This window comes from Pogoniulus pusillus, chromosome 31 (genome assembly GCF_015220805.1).
Source record: "Pogoniulus pusillus isolate bPogPus1 chromosome 31, bPogPus1.pri, whole genome shotgun sequence".
Taxonomy (NCBI): Eukaryota; Metazoa; Chordata; class Aves; order Piciformes; family Lybiidae; genus Pogoniulus; species Pogoniulus pusillus.
The window spans coordinates 5303908-5323458 of NC_087294.1; the positions used below are offsets into that span (position 1 = coordinate 5303908).

The window sequence follows — 19551 nt, forward strand, 5'->3', positions numbered from 1 at the left end:
TACAGCTCTGAAGGCACTCCTTTGCTGGTGGGTGTGGGGGGGAAAGAGCAAGGACATCTTTTGCCTTTGGGGTGTCCCAGCTGACAGTTAATCTCCGAGTTCCAGTGTTTATTATTCCTGTTTTGGTAGAATTAGAGAAAAACTGCTCATAAAGATTACATTGAGCATTTTTAACCTTACCTTGTGTTTTATGGTTAAGAACTTTCCTCTCCCATAAAAAAATGTTAGGCTCTTAACAATAATCTGAGAACCTGTGAAAATTGCTGCCTCGATATGTGCCAGCATTTCCAAGTTTGGAAGCTGCAGGAGTGTTTATGCCAATGCAAATAACTTCTTTTTTCCTGTCTCAGGCACTCAGCCACTCATTCTCCACAGAAGTCTCACCAGTGTGGCTATTGTGAAAAGACCTTTCACAGGAAAGACCATCTAAAGAATCACCTTCAGACTCATGACCCTAACAAGATGGCCTTCAAATGTGAAGAGTGTGGCAAGAAATACAACACCAAACTAGGCTATAAGAGGCACTTGGCTCTTCATGCAGCCACCAGCGGGGACCTTACCTGTAGGGTATGCGCCCAGGAGTTCAGCGGTACTGAAGTTTTGTTGGAGCACCTCAAAACCCATGCAGGGAAACCAACTGGCAGTGTGAAGGAAAAGAAACACAAATGTGACCACTGTGAGCGTCACTTCTACACCCGCAAAGACGTGCGGCGGCACATGGTAGTCCACACGGGCTGCAAAGACTTCCTGTGCCAGTTCTGTGCCCAGAGGTTTGGGCGCAAGGACCATCTGACTCGCCATACCAGGAAGACTCATCCACAAGAACTGCTGAAGAGCAGGTTGCAGAATGGTGATTCAGTGGGCATCCTTGACCAGCTTTTTCCATTCAGGCTGAAGGAAGATGCCAGCATGTTATCTTCTTTTCCTGAAAGGGTCTCTGTGCAGAATGGACTACTGAATAGTTCGGAGTCAGAGGAGTACAACTGTTCACATCTTCACTCCCAGCCAGGCTTACAAACTGCTCTTCCTCTTGAAGCTTCTCCTCATTTGCAAAGGATGGGCTGTCCAGACAGCCTTCCCTCTGTCCATACCATACCATGCTCAACAGCCATTCCTGCCAACCTGAACCTTCAGCAGCCTAATAAATATGACCTTAGTTCTACCTCATTTGCAGCAGGATCCCTCAAGAATCTACCAATAAAAGTGGACGTTAAGGGTTATAACGTGCATCTTCTTGAGGACCTGCCGTTACCAGAACCTCAGTCTCTCCACAAAATCCATCTGGAAGAAGCTTCCTCAGGGCCTGCAGGGGATACTAACAAGTACCCGGTGCACAAGGAGACAGAAGCAGCAGCTGAAACGACAAGCATGCCTTTCATGGATCTCACTCATGTGATGAGTTTCTGGCAGCTCCCACCAGGTGACAACCAGAACACGACTGGGGACATCACAATGGCATTTGGTCCAGAGGAGCCATCACATAGGCTGAATGGCCTTGGCCAACAGCAAAGTCTTCAGCTTGCAACTGGTGGGATGGCCATAAACCAGCTGCATCACCTTCCTCGCTCCTTCCCTTCCACTACAAGTTCTGTAACATTGCCTCATTTTCACCATGCCTTCAAATAACTCTCCCTGTGGGGCTGGGTTTTTCCCTTTATATTTTTTTAAGACTGTGCTTACCTAAATCTGATAGGATGAGGTGGTTTTGGTTTTTGTTTTGAAGAAAACCTGCCCTGAATGTTTTCAAAGCACATTATGAAGATGGTAGTTAAATTTAGGATGTTAATAAACAAGAAGCTCTATTTTGTCATACTACTATTAGTTTTTTAGTGTATGATCATAGCTGAACTAACATATTTCACTCAGCACCCCCTATATTTTTGTTTCTTACCTTTCATGCCAACAGCTAAACAAATGTCTTCAGTGACAGAGAAACATCAGGCACAGTGAAACTAATGCTGCTGTGGTAGGAAAAAATAGGGTTAGGGTGGATGGGAAGATGGCAAAAATCATAGAAAAAAATCATTTTGAGCCATCAATCACAGCAAATTTATACACATGGCAAATGTAACAAACCAGCATCGCTTAGATTTCGTTTAAGGACTTAGTTACTGAACTTTATGAATCTTTACTTTAAATCAGAATCATTCCAGGAGTAAATCTTAGCTCCTTGTTTCACCTTTTTTTGTTTTTAAATCAAGAAGATTTGTGATTGTGTTTAAGTTGTTGTTTTCTGAAGTGCACTCCAACTGCGTGCACCTCTGGCATTTTTCCCTGGGGCTGGAAACAACTGCCACTTTGCATGACTCTGTAAGGAACTGTATTCTTGTCTATGTGCAGTGTTCAGAATGGAAAGGGAATTGTCTCAAAGGTTAGAGGAAAACCATTAATTGTCATGGAAAGCTGGATCTGGCAAGCTATCAGACACCAGTCTCTCCCTTTCCCATAAAGCACTTAAGCATTTGCTTAAATTTAAGCGTGTGTTAACCTGTTGGGTCAATAGCTTGACTGATTTAACACACAGTGAAAAATAATGCTTCCTGTCTAAGGGGCCTTTAGTCACCTGTTCTTGATAAAAATGGCCTTGTTTCAGGGAGGAAATTATTAGTACTCGTAGTCATCTGAAACATGGCCTCCTTCATGGAAGGTCAGCCCTGGCCCAGGGAAAGCTCTGGCCAAGCAGGATCTCTGTGGGGCCAAAGGCAGGTCCACACAGGAAAGGGTTGTGGTGGTGAGAGCTGATGCAGAGCTCTTTTCAAAACCAGGTAATGAACCCACCTCACAAGTGTCCTCTGAAATCAGTGGGTGTGTTAATGGTTGAGCCATTTTGCTCATGAGGGGTCAGCTGCAGCTGGCTTTCCAGCCTGTGTTTTTTCCAAGCAGAGAACCGTGGGGACTTTTGTTCGGTCCCTGGGGTAAACAATTCACCTACTTTGCCAGCCAACTGGTGTGGCAGTCCTAGCACTTGATGCATGAACTAGCAGAAGTTGCAGCCCCCCCCCCCCGGCTGCTTTTAGTGGGTGATGCAGTTACTGATGGGCTCTACTGCAGTTCAAACAGACACAGAATTCTTCTGAACCTGAGCAAATTCCCACCCTCTGAGAGCCACTCTTCCACGCAATCCAAAGAGAGTTAATAAGCCCTAAAGATCACTGCTGACAGAGCGTGAAGCGTCTTCACCCCTCATTCATCACAGGAATATTGCCAGACACCCTCAGATTAAAAAATGGTTTTAAAATGATTGCTGTGCTGCTGGTAATGAACTTCAAGGGCATTGCACAGATACAATGAGCTGGATATTCTTACAAGTTTGTCAGTACTTGGATGAAGGAAAGGTTGTGCTGTTGCAGTTCATGGGAGAATCTCTTCTTCAGATGCACTGCTCAGAGGTTATTTTTTTTGTTAACAAAAATGATTTGGCATAAGACAAAGCAGAAGGAAATCTAAGCTAATTCTTCCAGGGATAAGGAGGAAGAGGAGGTGCTGCTGCACAGTCATACCCAGTTACTGGTTGTTTAAATGAGGAGCTCTAGAACAGGGGAAACAGTGCAAACAATGCTACATGCACACGCTCCAGCTGGGTTGCTGCTTTGATCTGGACTTGGACAGGTGTGTGCATATTCACTTACTACATTGTTTTCCTTGGTCATGCAAATTGTGGCTGCTTGGCTTCAGCCAAGCTTATGTACTCATTAAGAAAAAGCAAACACAATCCCTGTGAATTTCATCCCACTGCCTGATCCTGTACTTTTACTAGACATTGTGTTATTTTGGTTTGTGCTTTTATAAGAGGTGTAACTGATTACTGATATACTTGCATTTGAATTAAAATGTGATGGTAAGAAGACAAAATGTTGTGCAAACATTGAGTTGGACTGGCAGCCACGTTCTTTCAGCTGCTTGACTCTAGCAGGTGCCTGTGCTCTGAGCTGCCTGGAGAGGTGCTCTGTCTGACCTCAACCTCTTCTGAAATGTGGCAAGCTGCACTGGTGAGAGATGGTTATCATATGTAACTACAGATGAAAGACCAAGTCTAATTTAAGTCAAGAGGAAATAACTACTTTAAACAGCACACATTGATGTCTAGAAGTTAAGCATAGAAACAAACCTTACATGTGTAATACTGCAGCTTTAACCCTGCAGTCCACCCAAGATTCTTGACATCATAAATGCAGAGGAAGCTGCTGATGTCATGTCACAAAGGAAGGGAAGCTATTGCAAAAGGTTATGTCTGCAGAAAAATGGGCTTACAGTTCTCACAACTCAGGAAATAGCTCACAGTCACCTACTCCTTAAAGCAGGCCTGGACTTTGCTGTAGCTTTTCTTAAGGGGACTTCTGTGAGCGTTTTCAAGAAGCCATCAGTAGCTGAGGCTCAAGAATGCTTTGTTTATGGACACAAATTCTTTGGGCTGTGTAGACCTCCTGTGGACCTAAGTATCACATTGCTGAAGGAGCAAGAGTTTGCTTTTGGTGGGGGGTAAGATCATAGGCAAGGCCATGCTGTAAGAGAGGTGTGGTGATGGCAGCAAGTCCTCATGGGCTCTCTCTGGGCTTACCTGTGGAGTCCAAGAGAATGGGGCTGCAGTGGGCAGGCATGTGTGACTTCAAGCAGTGACAGAGAAGCTGCAGAACATCTCCCTGGTGACACTGTACTTAGCTCATACAGGGTTGCAGCAGCACTGGCATGGGGAAGGGCAGCCCCACACATGCTGTGGGTATGTGGAACCCATAAGTGGTTGATCCTGTCTCTTCTCTGGCATAGTCCATTCCTCCTCCAAATGGGAGAGGAGGCTGCAAGGGCAGAGAACATGAGAAGGCAGGAGTGCTCATGGTATAGCAGCTAAGAAAGAGCTTGTGCTATTTTACCTCACATCCTGATAGACATAAAAGTACTGTTTTGTCTGAAGTCTGCCTGGAAGGCACAGAACCACAGAATGTCAGGGGCTGGAAAGTACCTCAAAGCATCATCTAGTCCAGCTCCCCTGCCAGAGCAGGATCACCTATACCAGATCACTCAGGAATGCATCCAGGTGAGTTTTGTCTATCTCCAGAGAGGGAGACTCCATAACTCCTTGGGCAGCCTGTACCGCTGTTCTGTCACCCTCACAGTCTCGAGTTGTGCCGGGGGAGGCACAGGGTGGATGTTAGGAGGAAGTTCTTCCCAGAGAGAGTGATTGGCATTGGAATGGGCTGCCCAGGGAGGTGGTGGAGTCACCAATCCTGGGTGTGTTTTAAAAGTCGCTTGGATGTGATGCTTGAGAATATGGTTTAGAGCTGAACTTTGTACAGCAGGCATAACAGTTGGACTTGATGATCCTGGGGGGTCTTTTCCAACATGAATGTTTCTGTGGCACTGGATCTTCCTACCTTTTGTTAGAAGCATTGAATGAATCACTGGCAATATCCATCCCCTCACAGGCAATCATTTAAATACATTTTGGCAACCAATATGAATAACCTCACAGCTTTAGAACTGGCAGCATAAGGAACTCGCTAGCCTAGGGGGACAAAGCAAAACAGAACGAGTCAATTTCAGCTTTGTTGTTTTATTGAACAGAGTAGCTCTAGCACTTAAGTGGAAGATGTGCTGGAAAATTGTGGTGCTTAATTAAGGTCTTCCATAAATTCATCAGAAGAAAGCTTGACCACACCTTTGCTGACCAGCCACTCTTATCTTCTGTTGTGCATTTGGGGTCTAAAAGCAACAACAAGCCATATGCTTGTTATTTGGTATAGAAACAGTTTTTATATGTTATTCCACTTTACCTAAAAAGAGTAAGCCTTAATCCCTGGCAAAGTGATAGAGCTGCTCGTCCTGGAAACCATTCCCAGGCACGTTAAGGATGAGAACATTCATTTGCACCACTCAAAGATGGTTTCTCATGTCTGCTTTCTTAACTAAAAAAGCACTCTTGCATAGAACTGAAACTGCTTTTCAGTAGCTTAAAGTGCTGTGTGAAGCACCTGCAAAGCTCAGCTCGTAACAGAAAATGCAGCAGCCCAGCACGTACAAGCTCACCCAGGCCAGCCACTTCCACGATTCTGTGGGGTATACAAGGCAGTCCTACATTTTGGATGGCAGCATGGATGTCTGTCTCTGGGGACCTGCTGGGAGCACCAAGCCTCTGTACACTGGCTGCAACTGCAGTCCTGGTGATACCCAGACACATCGATTTCCCTAGGGAAAGAAGTGTCTCCTCCCCAAGGTTGTAAGCCCTGAGTTTCAAAGTTCATGGCTAAACCTGGCAAGTCTCTTGGTTATCCACAAGACCCTGCATAATAGTTACTATGCTGGTAACAGTCACCAGTGATTTGCACATAGAAGGATCCTGCAAAGCCTTTGAAAGTGAGTCTCTGCAACAGACTCTGTTGTGCATTTTACTGTTCATCCCACGCTCTAAGCACTGGTACAATATTGTCTCCCAGGCTCAAAATACCTTTCCAACCTGTGGTTGTAAACATCACACAGGGATACAAGATACTCATAATCTGAGTCGTCCCCTCACACAGCAGCAGCAGCACAAGCACCCTAGGCATGAGCTGGAAGGCATTCCTGCTGTTCTAACACAGCTTTGCATGTCCCAGGAGGGGAACAACACTCACTGACTGCGCCATCTGAAGCATGGAAGCACCAAACTTCATGGTCTGGGAAAGTAAACATCGAGGCGAAAGAAGAACCTCCACATCATCATTCCGACATAATGACTATTGAGATGGATGCTGGCAGCTTCCTCACTTGGACAGCAGAAGCCTGTCCTGAGAACACAAGTTCTCCAGATAGGTATGGCACACCACTGCCACTGCCTACTTGACACAGAGCAAGGACTGTTTAGCAGCAAGATGAATATGCTCAGCAGCTTATACTGGGGACATGAAGAACTCTGCAAAAGTTCTCAGTGCAATTGATTTTCTCAGTTAATACAAAGAAGTTCATACTGCAACTATAGCAACAGGGTATTTTACATGGCACACCACTGTCACTGCCTACCTGACACAGAGCAAGGACTGTTTAGCAGCAAGATGAATATGCTCAGCAGCTTATACTGGGGACATGAAGAACTCTGCAAAAGTTCTCAGTGCAATTGATTTTCTCAGTTAATACAAAGAAGTTCATACTGCAACTATAGCAACAGGGTATTTTACATGGCACACCACTGTCACTGCCTACCTGACACAGAGCAAGGACTGTTTAGCAGCAAGAGGAATATGCTCAGCAGCTTATACTGAGGATGTGAAGAACTCTGCAAAAGTTCTCAGTGCAATTAATTTTCTCACTTAATACAAAGAAGTTCATACTGCAACCATAGCAACAGGGTATTTTACATACACAAAGGCAAATGTCATTTTGTGTTATGATGTTGAAATGAAAGAAAAGAAATTCTTACCCAGAGTCTCCTGAAGACTTTTTTCCAGTAGCTTTTCTGTTATTCTGCTGTGTGCCTGGAGGTGATCGAAATAATTAACCTAGATAAATTCAGCATAAAACCCAGAAATGTGGGGATCAAAGGAACAGAGAACACTATGTATTATCATTCACAGGTTACACTACAAATAGCCATTAAAGTAACCTTATGAAACATCTTCTGAACATTAACTGAGCATGGGGGATGTAATCATTACCTGTAGCAATGGGTACTGGCAAACATATTCTATCCAAACCAGCACACCTTCAAACCAGCACACCTTCAAACCAGCACACCTTCTTAGAGGGAACTTGAAGTGGTCATAACATTAAGGTTGAATCAGCAAGGGGAAAGTCATATGGAATAAACAATATACAGAGCTTCATCTAAATAGACTTAAGAAAAGGTAAACACCATGGAATAAGTATTAAAAACTGAGATTAAAGGTTATGGAGTCCTTTATCAGATAGAGGGAACCCCATGTCCAGGCTGCATGTTTTAGTACTATGTAGATATTTGTGTGTGAGGACCTCTAATTGAAAGGGCTAAGAAGGCCTTCCTGAGGAGCTGCATAAAAGCCTTGTGGGTTCATGATACATAAACATTGTGCCAAGGATACACACTTGGCACACAATGGATCAGGTAGTGACTTGGAAAGCCATTCAGTGTCACCTACATCTGTGTGGAAAGATGTTCACCCTTCTTTCTACCAAGTGTTCTACAGAATTGAGTTTAGGCTTTCATGTCATAGCTGGAACTTAAGAGAAAAATTAAAGCAAGCCTTTTCTATCAGAAACCTGTATTCCAAAGACTAAGATTTGCTTTAGAACTAGAAGCCTTCATTTCAAATGCATCAGAGCTTGTTACAAGAAGACCATAAATACGACTAAGTAAACTCCTTACTTGGCCAAGGATCATCTGTACTGCCACCTTGTTCTCTCTTCTGAAGCAGTCCAGCCGCAGTTGTTAAGGCTTGAGGTTTTCTTTGAGGCACTGGCTGCTTGCCCTAGTAAAGAAGATGCACAATCCATACCTGACTCCAGCAAGGAGCTTATGAATCCCAGTAAAAAAACTCTCCAAACCATTGTTGAAGCAGTACTAGGAAGAAACAGGAAAGAAGTGCAACCCCCTCCACACACTTGGAAGACTTTTTTTCCTGCCCAAAGAGGTAAAAGAGTAGTTGGAGTTTCAAACAGCTTTTTAAAAACACAGGACTCCACTTTTCTGATTCCCCCAAGGGTCTTAGCCCTTTGGCTTTGTGCCCAGCAATCAGGGACTAAATCAGCTCTACCTTTGCAGGAAGCAGCAAGCCTGCCAACAGCAGGGACTGCTAATGAACAAGAGCAGCTTTCCCTGTGTGCTGCGAGATCAGTCAGGTTTGTGCTTCCCTACAGCTGGAATCCAACCCCAGAAGAGTCTAAAGAAACTGTTGTCTAACTTTTCCATGCAATCACGTTCTGTCACTGCTCACACAGAATTTATCAGGTTGGAAAAGACCTCTGAGATCATCGAGTCCAACCTATCACCTGACACCTTCTAATCAACTAAACCATGGCACTAAGTGGATGATCACAGCTGACAAGAACTCCTATCTGATCTTCTGCATGTAGCTTGTCTCCAGAGGCTACTCCCTTCCCTGGATTCTTAATTTTTCTATTAACACAGGTCTTCACTCCTGCAGGACAAGCCCAGCGTGGCTGTGTGTGCTTACCAAAGCCTGCCTGGTGGTCTTTGCAGCGAGGGGGCGTCGGGCAGCTTGTTCTGCGCAGAACTCGATGTGCCTCTGCGCGGCAGCCTCATTAAATCTTCGGGAGCAGTGCGGGCACCGAACGTAGTCTGGCCGTAAGAAAGGAACCGCTTGGGTCACAGCTGAAACACTGCAGGAGAACTGCTCTGCTCTCCTGGAGTGCTTGAGATGCACTTCAAAACCTGGCTCTGTCAGCAGGTGACCATGGTGAGCTTGCACTGGCTCCCAGACTTAGGAGAATGATACCAAGCTGGGGGCAGATGTGGCTGGGTTGGAGGGCAGAAGGGCTCTGCAGCGGGACCTTGACTGCCTGCACAGATGGGCAGAGTCCAAGGGGATGGCTTCAATAGCTCCAAGTGCAGGGTGCTGCACTTTGGCCACAACAACCCCATGGAGAGATACAGGCTGGGGTCGGAGTGGCTGGAGAGCAGCCAGACAGAGAGGGATCTGGGGGTGCTGATTGATACCTGCCTGAACATGAGCCAGCAGTGTGCCCAGGTGGCCAAGAGAGCCAGTGGCATCCTGGCCTGCATCAGGAATGGTGTGGCCAGCAGGAGCAGGGAGGTCATTCTGCCCCTGTACTCTGCACTGGTTAGACCACACCTTGAGTACTGTGTTCAGTTCTGGGCCCCCCAGTTTAGGAGGGACATTGAGATGCTTGAGCGTGTCCAGGGAAGGGCGACGAGGCTGGGGAGAGGCCTTGAGCACAGCCCTACGAGGAGAGGCTGAGGGAGCTGGGATTGGTTAGCCTGGAGAAGAGGAGGCTCAGGGGAGACCTTATTGCTGTCTACAACTACCTGAGGGGTGGCTGTGGCCAGGAGGAGGTTGCTCTCTTCTCTCAGGTGGCCAGCACCAGAACAAGAGGACACAGCCTCAGGCTGCGCCAGGGGAGATTTAGGCTTGAGGTGAGGAGAAAGTTCTTCACTGAGAGAGTCATTGGACACTGGAATGGGCTGCCCGGGGAGGTGGTGGAGTCGCCGTCCCTGGAGCTGTTCAAGGCAGGATTGGACGTGGCACTTGGTGCCATGGTCTGGCCTTGAGCTCTGTGGTAAAGGGTTGGACTTGATGATCTGTGAGGTCTCTTCCAACCTTGGTGATACTGTGAGACTGTGATACTGTAATTAGACACATCTCCCCTAGGCAGGCACTTGGGATCCTAAAATACAGGGCTACAGCACTAACGCAGCAAACAGGAATTGCTTTCATCAATAAAGCCCTAGGAATAAATCAAATCAGATTTTATTCTTTTGCTTATTCCCACCACCGACCTCACAACTATCTAGAAATTCCTGGAGCAGTCAAATCCCAAGGATTTTAAGACCTCTTTAGGAGACTGATCAGTAAGATTTCTTTTGGTGAAATGCTGCTGAAGAAATTGTGCCCTACCATCTGGGGCACATCCAAGAGGCAGGTTTCTGGGGGTGAAGCAGCGTTGTAAAGAACACACAGTAGTGCCTCCTAGAGTCATTTCTGACAGTCTTACAGTCCTGATTTTCCTTTGCCATTCTCAGACCTTTCCTCCCTACCCAGTGCCTTTTACAAAGGAAGGCCAAGTGTTCTTATCGGAGTACTACAGATAGGTTGGCTTTAAAAACTGTTTCTTTCAGTAGCAGCCTGAAAAAGTGGCCCAAACGACCACCAGAAGCCAGCTCCAGACCAGCAGCATGGAGGGAGGATAAGACAGACACCTGCCTTGGCAGGGGGACCTGACACTTGAGGGGAGAATGGGGAGCTTTGGGCTCTATTTGGAGGAGGAAGAGAGGGAATACCTCTCTTTTCTCCCCACAACCCACATCATTTCTCTCCAGCCCTGTGGTAAAGATTCACATCCTGAGTAGGCCCCTCAGCAATTTGTCTTTCCCAAAAAGCAGGTCTCAAATTCCTTTCTAACTAGTGCTGTTCTTGCACAAATCAGTTTCCTCCAAGAGAGAGAAGGAAAGGGAGGGGTCTGCTCTTAGAGTCAGTAGAGACAGACAAGAAATAACAAAGTCATTAATGAATTCAGCAGTGGAAATTCAGAGAGGAGCCTGACCCCAATCAAGGAAGGAAGATGTGTCCTGCTGCTTGTACTGACTGCATTGCTGTCATCTAGAAGAGAAAGGCTGGAATCACAGCAGCTGTTTTTGCCATCAGTCAAGAATTCCTACTCTGGAAGTGAGCCCAGAGAGCCCTTGCTTCACTCTCCCACCCTTCACCTTCCTAATGCAGGCAAAACTCCACTGAGCCCCATTCCCATGTTTTTTAAATCACATATCATGAGAAAAATGTGCTGTATGTGCATCTTTTGGGGCCTGTAACTTCTAAAGTGGTGAGCTTTGTGCAGAGACCACACCTGCTATCAATAGCAAACCAGTCCCATCTTTTCTAAACAGCTTCCTCTATCTGCACAGTTAGGAGGGGTAGGGGATAGTTGGAAAAGCCATCACATGGGAGTGGGCAAGCCCAGCCACACCACAGCTGTTTTGAATAGTGAGGGGAGGTATTTCACCTCTGTTACACTGTGGTCCAGCCTGTGCTGGATGCAGGCATCCTGACTCTCCTTCCAAAGCATTATCTAATATCGGACCCTAAACTTGCTGCCTTTCAACTTAAAAAGTGCAGTTACTTTCCTCTTCCTCCCTACCCCTCTGCACTGCACTTCTACTCAGTTTAACCCAAGAAATACAGGTGAAAATTAAAGAGTAGAACCATAGAATGGTCTAGGTTGGAAGGCACCTCAAGGATCATCCAGCTCCAAATACAGCAGGTTGCTCAAGGCCTCATCCAACCTGGCCTTACACACCTCCAGGGAGAAAGCATCCACAACCTCCCTGGGCAACCCATTCCAGTGTCTCACCACCCTCACTGTAAAGAAGTTCCTTCTAACATCTCATCTAAATCTCCCCTCTTCCAGTTTAAACCCATTCCTCCTCATCCTGTCATTACAAGACCTTGTCAATAGTCCCTCCCCAGCCTTCCTGTAGGTCTCCTTCAGACACTGGAAGGCCACTACAAGGTCTCCTTGAATCCTTCTCTTCTCCAGACTGAAAAGCCTCAACTCTCGTAGCCTGCCCTCATAGCAGAGGTGCTGCAGCCCTCTGAGCATCCTCATGGCCCTCCTCTGGGCTTGCTCCAACAGTTCCATGTCCCTCTTGTGTAGGGAGGGAATTGATGTTCCTGTTGGGTTGTGCCAGGGAGCACAAAACTGGAGCCCAGCTATTGATCATAAGAGCTCACTGCTTTATCAAAGATAAGTATGAGAACAGCACTAAGAGTGCACAAACCTGGATTGATGCTTGGTGGGGGAGGAGGTGGCAGAGGAAGGCCTTCCCTCAGAGCCTTTGTGACCTGCCTGGCCGATCGAACAGCGTTAATAAAATCCTGGTGGTGCTGCCTCCAGTTAGATTTCTTCCCTGGCTCTTCCTGTAATGGAAATAAGGAAAGGAAGGTGCAAGCTACATTCTCCCCTTGCAAGGGACAGAGTCACATCTTCCAGTGTGGGTTCTTCCTTTCTGGGGGAAAGGAAAAAAAGTTACAACCCAAAGAAATTTGCCCTTTTCTGAAAGGCACAGGATTGAGCCCTTCACTGTCAACTGGCAGCACCCAGAAACCCTTAAAAGAGCAATGCCTCCAACAAAACACTCTGGTCATGGCAGACCAAAGGGTGCTTAAAATGCAACAGAGAAGAGGCTAAGGCCTTCCCTACTCTTCCACTTGTCAGATTCTCCTCATTTTAAACCTTTGTGCACTTCTGTTTCTTTTCACATCTGGTGTTAAAGGTTGTTTTACAATGGCAGTCTGCACGGACACAGTATCGGCAGTGCTTTGGCACAGCTGGGTACAGTTATACACATGCATGTCCCTGTGTATTCCTCTCCTCCACAACAGTGTGTGGAAAAAAACTCCTTTCAGTAAGAGCTTAAGCTTCTTGCCCTCCAGCTCTGCATGTAAGTTCTGTTTAAAGATGTTTTAAAGCCTTGAGTTCAACAGCAGTGAATCTCCACAGCTCCATGTGTGCAAGGTTTGGGCTACTGAGACCTTTCACATTCACTCTGAGACATTCCTGCACCAACCATCTCTGATCACTCTCCCTTTCAGATTTAAGTGAAGAGGAAGTCATCAGAAAACTCTCAAAGGCTTAAAAATACATAGGTGAACATTGCCTAGACAAGCTGAGACACTGATGTGCCATAGTAGGCGTGACACCTACTGGTTTGTCTCTGAATGGAGAAACTCTCAAGCGCTAGCAGCACAGGGAGGGGGAGGAAAGGACTTGGCAGCGAGTCAAGCACATATGTGAGACTCATCCACAACATCCAGGATTTGTCCTCAGAGGAAACAATAGCGTTGGTGAATGAAAGGCTTCATGTGGAGATAATGCAAGCTTCAATTTTAACTATACCTTTTGGGAGGGCTGTGTCTTTACAGTGGTGATTTCTGTTCCCTGCAGTCTCTGTTTCAAAGAGTTGAAGGGCTTGCGTTTCTTGTTGAAGACCTTCTTGCATATGGGATCGTGTCTCAGCTGCAGCACAAAGGAAAGCAGCCGTTTAGGGGTTGAAGTCAAGCTTTGTTAATGGTGCCTCTTTACTCAGCCTTTAAAACTACTCTGATTCGGGAGCAGGCAGCTGAAGCAGTACTCATTTTGAGTTCAGTTTAACTCCTGCAGCTCACAAAACTTTAAAGAGCTGGCCAAGTACAGCTGTAGCCTGACACAAGCAAGAAAGAGAAGCCATTTCCACTTTGTTGTGCTCAAGCTGGTGCTGGAGGCCAGCATGAGTAATGACTTGCACAGAAAAACAGACTGGGTCTGTGAGCAGGAAGGGTCCCACTGGACTCCCTTACCACCACCAGAATGGGATTTGTTTCTCGTTTAAGAGAGCAGACTGATCCAGTTTAAGGGGCTGATATTTACATTATTAGTTGAGTTTAGACGTTCACTGCAGACCCTGGGCTCCTCTGACAAACGGCAGCACTGCCCATCCCATTGACACTACTGAAAACCAGACAGCCCCCAGGCTGAAAGGGAGCAGCTGCTTAACTGCACGGCTAACCTGGCAGAAAACTAGGGCTAGGGATAACGCCTGCTGCTGGAAGCAGAGGGGAATTTTAGGTAGATATCCAGCAACAAGTTTGTGGAAGAGCCACACCTCACAACAAAGGAGGTTTAAAGATTCAGAAGGCTCTTAACTTTTATCATCAACCTCACTCTTCCACGACAATCCACTTTGTGAGGAGCACCGGGACAGAAAGGACCAAACTATGTCCCTTTTTCTGTGGATAGCACCTACTGGAACCCAGCTGCAGCTGCTAAATTAAAGATCTCTTTCCTGTATTCCTTTGTTTGCTCTCCCTTTCCAGTTCTGAGTTACTATTCTTGATCTTCTCCTTATTTTTTCTATGCCATTCACTTTTCCCAGAGGAATCAAGCAGCTGTCTGCTTGGCAAGCAGTTTGGTTACAGCTCAGCTGCACTAAAAACCACCTTGGTCTAGTACAACACACATTCCTGGATTCTTCTGTCCCTCTGAACCTTTCTACTCATGCACTTCACATCCTTATCTTCTGTTTATAGACATTTTTGACAGCAAATTTCAGAGGAGGACTTCTCTACAACACCAAGACGACAGCAGATACCTGCGTCTTCCTCATCAAGAGCATACAAGTCCTGTCCCATCAGGACATTACAGGACCTGTATCTCAGGCTAGCCATAGAGACAATCAACCCACAGCATTCCTCCAACCATAGCCAACTGCCTTTTCACTTTGTTAATGAAACCATTATGTATCTGATCTGAGATACCAAACATGGAGCTGTTAACACCAGGTAGTTCCACCTTTGTCTCAGCATTCATAGTCAGGCAGTTCCCAGGGTATTTTTCTTTTTTTTGGTGTTGGTTTTTAATTAGTTTTTAGTTCTACCTCAGGGCTGAACTGATCTACCACAGAGCCACAGGACCAGTAATGCAAACAGAGGAGGGGAGGGGTGCATGCAGAGCCCCCTGCCTCATAATAAAACCCCCACAGTTGGGTTGTGTCAGGCAAACTGTGCAGACACCCATTTAGTTTGTAATCCAGGGATCAGGGAGGTCAGGGGGAATCTTTTCATTCACTTCAGTAGGCTTTGGAATAGAGCCTGGTGCCCGCATTATGCTGTCAAAGGGACTACTTATCAGATGGTTTATAAGTCTGTTTTTCCCAGGAAGCCTGAAAAAAACCCAAATTCTGCCTAGAAACTTGGAACACAAAGAAAGCTTCAGCTGAGTCATTTATGTCTCACCAAGAGATAGGTTATTTTGAAGTGCAATATATAGTAAACATCTAGGTTTGGGCAGGCAGGTCAATGAAAACAGTGCAGGACTGCAGATTAAGTCCCAAAATGTCTGTGCACATTCATTAACTTTCTAATCAAGCTCACTGATGAATCCAGTTATTCAATCACTCGCTCCTTAAAATGCACCCCTTGCTCTACCAGGAGCCACCTCCTCAGCCCCCGGCGCTCACCACCCCTCCCAGCTGCACACACTCACACTCCCACTTGACAAAAAACACACGAGTTTCCTTTTACCAGAACAGCTCCTGCAAAACGTCTTCCACAGGTTGTACAGGGAGTCAGATCTTGACTTCGGGCAGCTGTGCAAAATTCCAACCAGAGGAAGTCTTGGTTACACTGTCCAGGACAGCTCGACTACAGCAGAGTAAGCATTTGGACTGAGCTCTTGCTCTAACAGCACTTTGTCAGAGGAGGACACCTACAGTCTTGTGCCAGGGCTGCCTCGCACAGAACGACCTTCTTTACCTCGTTCCTGTGAGGCACAAGCTCTCCTTTGCTGTGATGGACAGCTCTTTGCTTTCCACACCACTGCTCAGGTATGTGCTTTCACAAGGACATCACAGCCAGGCAAGGTGGGGCTGGGAAGCAAGAGCAGGTGACCTGCAGCTGGTTTTATTCTCTTTGCTTTGTAAGGAACCAGGAGCCAGTTCTGCCCAGTCACGGCTCAAGGCAAACCACGGCTATGCCAGAAAGTTAGTGTGACAACATCACTCTCAAGGCAGAACACTTCCATTGTATGCCAAACAGCATTCCAAGATGATCTTACTTAGTAAATGTCACATCTGTGGGATTTTTTTTTTGTCTGTTTGTTTTCAAATCAGTAATGTTTTGGGGAATCAGGTTAAGTTACATACAAAGTAGTTCTAAGCCACCCCAGCTCCAAGAGCAGTCACAGTCTCATTGCAGTGCAGGGACATCTTTGTATTAAACAAAAGCAACTTTTGGGATGACCTGAACGTTTCTCATGAGCCTTGTAACCCAGAGAGGGAAAGACTTCTCCTTTACGTAGTCCTTATCTGCTCTTGCAACAAACCAAAGAAATCCTTGTCCCGCTGAGCAGAAGCAGATGTGTGACTGCTTTTGTTTCTTACCTTTGCCTTCAGATTTTACCATCCTTCAGGGCACAGAGTTAAGGTCACTACAGCATTTCACTCAGGACAAGTGTAGAGGAACAAAGCAATTCTAGGATCTTTATTCTTCTCTTTAAACCTCTTTCCACTTTTGCTCCCACACAGCATCTGTGTGTCTGTGGTTAGTCCGGACTATACTCTTCCTTCCAAATAGCTTCCTTAGCCTCCACCATCCCTTTTATTCTGTTTTTACTGCTTCCAAGTTTTCACTGATAACTGAGGGTTTGGGGTTTTTTTTTAAGAAACAAAATAACTAACCAAACCAACAACAGGAGACAAAAAAAGGGGGAGGGGAATTTTGGTACAAGCACAGTATCAGCAAATTAGCAATGAGCATTCAAGCAAAAGGACAATTTGCCACAGAAGGTTACTTTAGACAGATACAATAGTGGATGAATTAAGGACTAGCAAAGAAATATGTGCACTCTGCAGTAAAACATTTTCCTTTTCAGTGAATCACAGAATCTCATTCCACCCTAACCACTGAACAGCATCTGTTACTCACTTGTTCCACTTAACTCCTTTCCCAGTAGGTGACTCATCTCAGTAGAATGGTTTCCCAAATTTCCTCTCTTGCATTGCTGTTAAGAGTCTTGAGTGGTCAGCCTTCATCACCTCTAAAGCTCACAACTCCAAGTTGCCATGTAGCAGCAATGATGTAATTGACTGTTATGACACAGGCAGCCCCTGCTTCAGCCTGTGAAACCTAGGAAAACTCATACAGGTATCAGCCAAACCAAAACCCTGAAACTTGTTCTATCCTGACAGATGATTTCTACAGATTTGGTTGAACAGTTCTAGAACACACAAGTCTTAATCTGGATGTGAACACTATACTGATGTTTCAAGTTTTCTGAGCAGTGACCAAGATCCTTGTGAACTAAAGTTCCTGTTCATTGCCTCTTCTAAACCCGTGTTACTTGATTAAGATATATTATCAAAGCCTTTGTCCAAAACAAGCAATTATTTTGAGCTATTTCAGTGCATTACATTCAAAGGTCTCACCACTCCTCCCATTTGCTCTTCTCAATCTCATTTTCACAAAGCTACTTAAGGAATATTTAATGTATTCTTAACACATTTATGTGACAAAGACATTAAAACTCCTTCTCCCATCCTCACCCTGTTGATACCCACTGTGTGGCATTCAAGGAGTACCTGCCTTTTTTAAGGGCAGACTCATTTGAGTAATTAAAGCTTTCTTTCTCTGATCGTCTTCCATCCCACTCCAGACCTGCTGGAATCCTTTCAGGCACCCACAGGGAGCATTTGACAACCACAGTGCCTATCAACAAAACCAAGAGAGGATGAGCTCCAGCACCAGAGAGCCAAAAGCAGCGCCACCAGCCCTGCTGTCCCTTAACTTCATTCATCCCTTTCCCAAAGCTTTCCTTCTCTGGCTTGGCCACAGTGTAACCTCCCATTGGAGGTGGCAGTAGTAGTAGCTAAGCCACTCTACTGAGTGGCTGCCTGCAACCCACAGTATTTTTCTATCTGCTGCTCATCTGCCATGCTGCTAGGGCTGAGTACTTTCAGCAAAGCTGATTTCAACAGTAAAAGTAACAGTCATCAGCTGCTGCACCTCTGACACTTGCTGTGACAGGTTTTGTTTGCTAAGAAACTACAACTTGGGTTAGGTAACAGGGATATGTACCTACTCAAGAGCTGTTCAGACACCTGTTTACAAAAGGTTATTTGCCATCTTTTGTAGTATTACCCAAACAAATAACAAAGCTAGTATATGAGTGGTTGAAAACCCCTTAACTTACAAGTGTGCTATATCACAACACTATTTAATCACCAGTATAAGGGAGAGAATCACAGAATCAACCAGGTTGGAAGAGACCTCCAAAATCAGCCAGTCCAACCTAGCACCCAGCCCTAGCCAGTCAACCAGACCATGGCACTAAGTGCCTCATCCAGGCTTTTCTTGAACACCTCCAGTGATGGTGACTCCACCACCTCCCTGGGCAGCCCATTCTAATGCCAATCACTCTCTCTGGCAACAACTTCCTCCTAACATCCAGCCTAGACCTCCCCCAGCACAACTTTAGACTGTGTCCCCTTGTTCTGCTGCTGCTTGTCTGGCAGAAGAGGCCAACCCTAACCTGGCTACAGTGTCCCTTCAGGTAGCTGTAGACAGCAATGAGGTCCCCCCTGAGCCTCCTCTTCTCCAGGCTAAACACCTCCAGCTCCCTCAGCCTCTCCTCATAGGGTTTGTGTTCCAGGCCCCTCACCAGCTTTGCTGCCCTTCTCTGGACACCTTCCAGGACCTCAACATCTCTCTTGAATTGAGGGGCCCAGAACTGGACACAGCACTCAAGGTGTGGCCTGACCAGTGTTGAGTACAGGGGAAGAATAACCTCCCTTGTCCTACTGGCCACACTGTTCCTGATGCAGGCCAGGATGCCATTGGCTCTCTTGGCCACCTGGGCACACTGCTGCCTCATCTTCAGCTACTATCTATCAGCACCCCCAGGTCCCTTTCTTGCTGGCTGCTCTCAGCCACTCAGTCCCCAGCCTGTAGCACTGCTTGGGGTTGTTGTGGCCAAAGTGCAGAACCCTGCACTTGGCCTTGTTAAGTTTCATCCCATTGGCCTCTGCCCACCCATCCAGCCTGTCCAGGTCCCTCTGCAGGGCTCTCCTACCTTCCAACAGATCAACACCTGCTCCTAGCTTGGTGTCATCTGCAAACTTACTGATGCTGGACTCAATCTCCTCGTCCAGATCATCAATAAAGATGTTGAACAGGACTGGGCCCAGTACTGATCCTTGGGGAACAAGAGAGAAAATAAATGGATACATTGATTTGTGAACCAAAATAATTTAATAGCAGGATCTAATCAGATCTGCAGGATTCTGCTCATCTATTGAGTACATTCAACATATATATAAAAAACTTTGTTCAGTAATAGTTTGTACCAGAAAATATTTTTTGTAACTTTAACACATTTTTGCTG

The 19551-nt window shown here is 46.0% G+C and overlaps 2 protein-coding genes across 4 annotated transcripts in view; one reads left to right on the top strand and one right to left on the bottom strand.

Annotated features, from left to right (window-relative positions):
• The window catches only part of PLAGL1 (PLAG1 like zinc finger 1), a 56673-nt gene extending 54738 nt beyond the window's left edge, over nucleotides 1-1935 (top strand). For both annotated transcript variants that reach the window (XM_064169453.1, XM_064169455.1), the window contains exon 8: nucleotides 351-1935. In XM_064169453.1, coding sequence (XP_064025523.1) covers nucleotides 351-1626 — 1276 coding nt within the window. In that variant the 3' untranslated portion in view covers nucleotides 1627-1935. The remainder of the gene's footprint in view (nucleotides 1-350) is intronic.
• On the bottom strand, nucleotides 1910-17827 carry ZC2HC1B (zinc finger C2HC-type containing 1B). Of its 2 annotated transcripts, XR_010308007.1 has the most exons (9): nucleotides 17097-17827; nucleotides 15696-15760; nucleotides 13534-13653; nucleotides 12416-12554; nucleotides 9117-9241; nucleotides 8309-8411; nucleotides 7388-7442; nucleotides 4559-4793; nucleotides 1910-1961 (listed from the first exon to the last, which is right to left on the bottom strand). XR_010308007.1 is itself a non-coding variant. In XM_064169456.1 (8 exons), the coding sequence occupies exons 1-8, from the start codon at nucleotides 17131-17133 to the stop codon at nucleotides 5673-5675; spliced, it is 669 nt and encodes a 222-aa protein (XP_064025526.1). In that variant the 5' UTR covers nucleotides 17134-17827; the 3' UTR covers nucleotides 5456-5672. The 2 variants fall into 2 exon arrangements, 1 of the variants encoding a protein (XP_064025526.1); XM_064169456.1 differs by lacking the exons at nucleotides 1910-1961; nucleotides 4559-4793 and adding an exon at nucleotides 5456-5697.
• Between the last annotated feature and the right edge of the window lie 1724 nt (nucleotides 17828-19551).

Coding starts and splice junctions, on each gene's coding strand:
- ZC2HC1B (XM_064169456.1), bottom strand. CDS start 17,133: ATGAGTCACCTACTGGGAAAGGAGTTAAGTGGAACAA. Junction 12,555..13,533: donor AGACACAGCCCTCCCAAAAG/GTATAGTTAAAA, acceptor TTTCCATTACAG/GAAGAGCCAGGGAAGAAATC. Junction 9,242..12,415: donor CCCACCAAGCATCAATCCAG/GTTTGTGCACTC, acceptor TCTTACGGCCAG/ACTACGTTCGGTGCCCGCAC.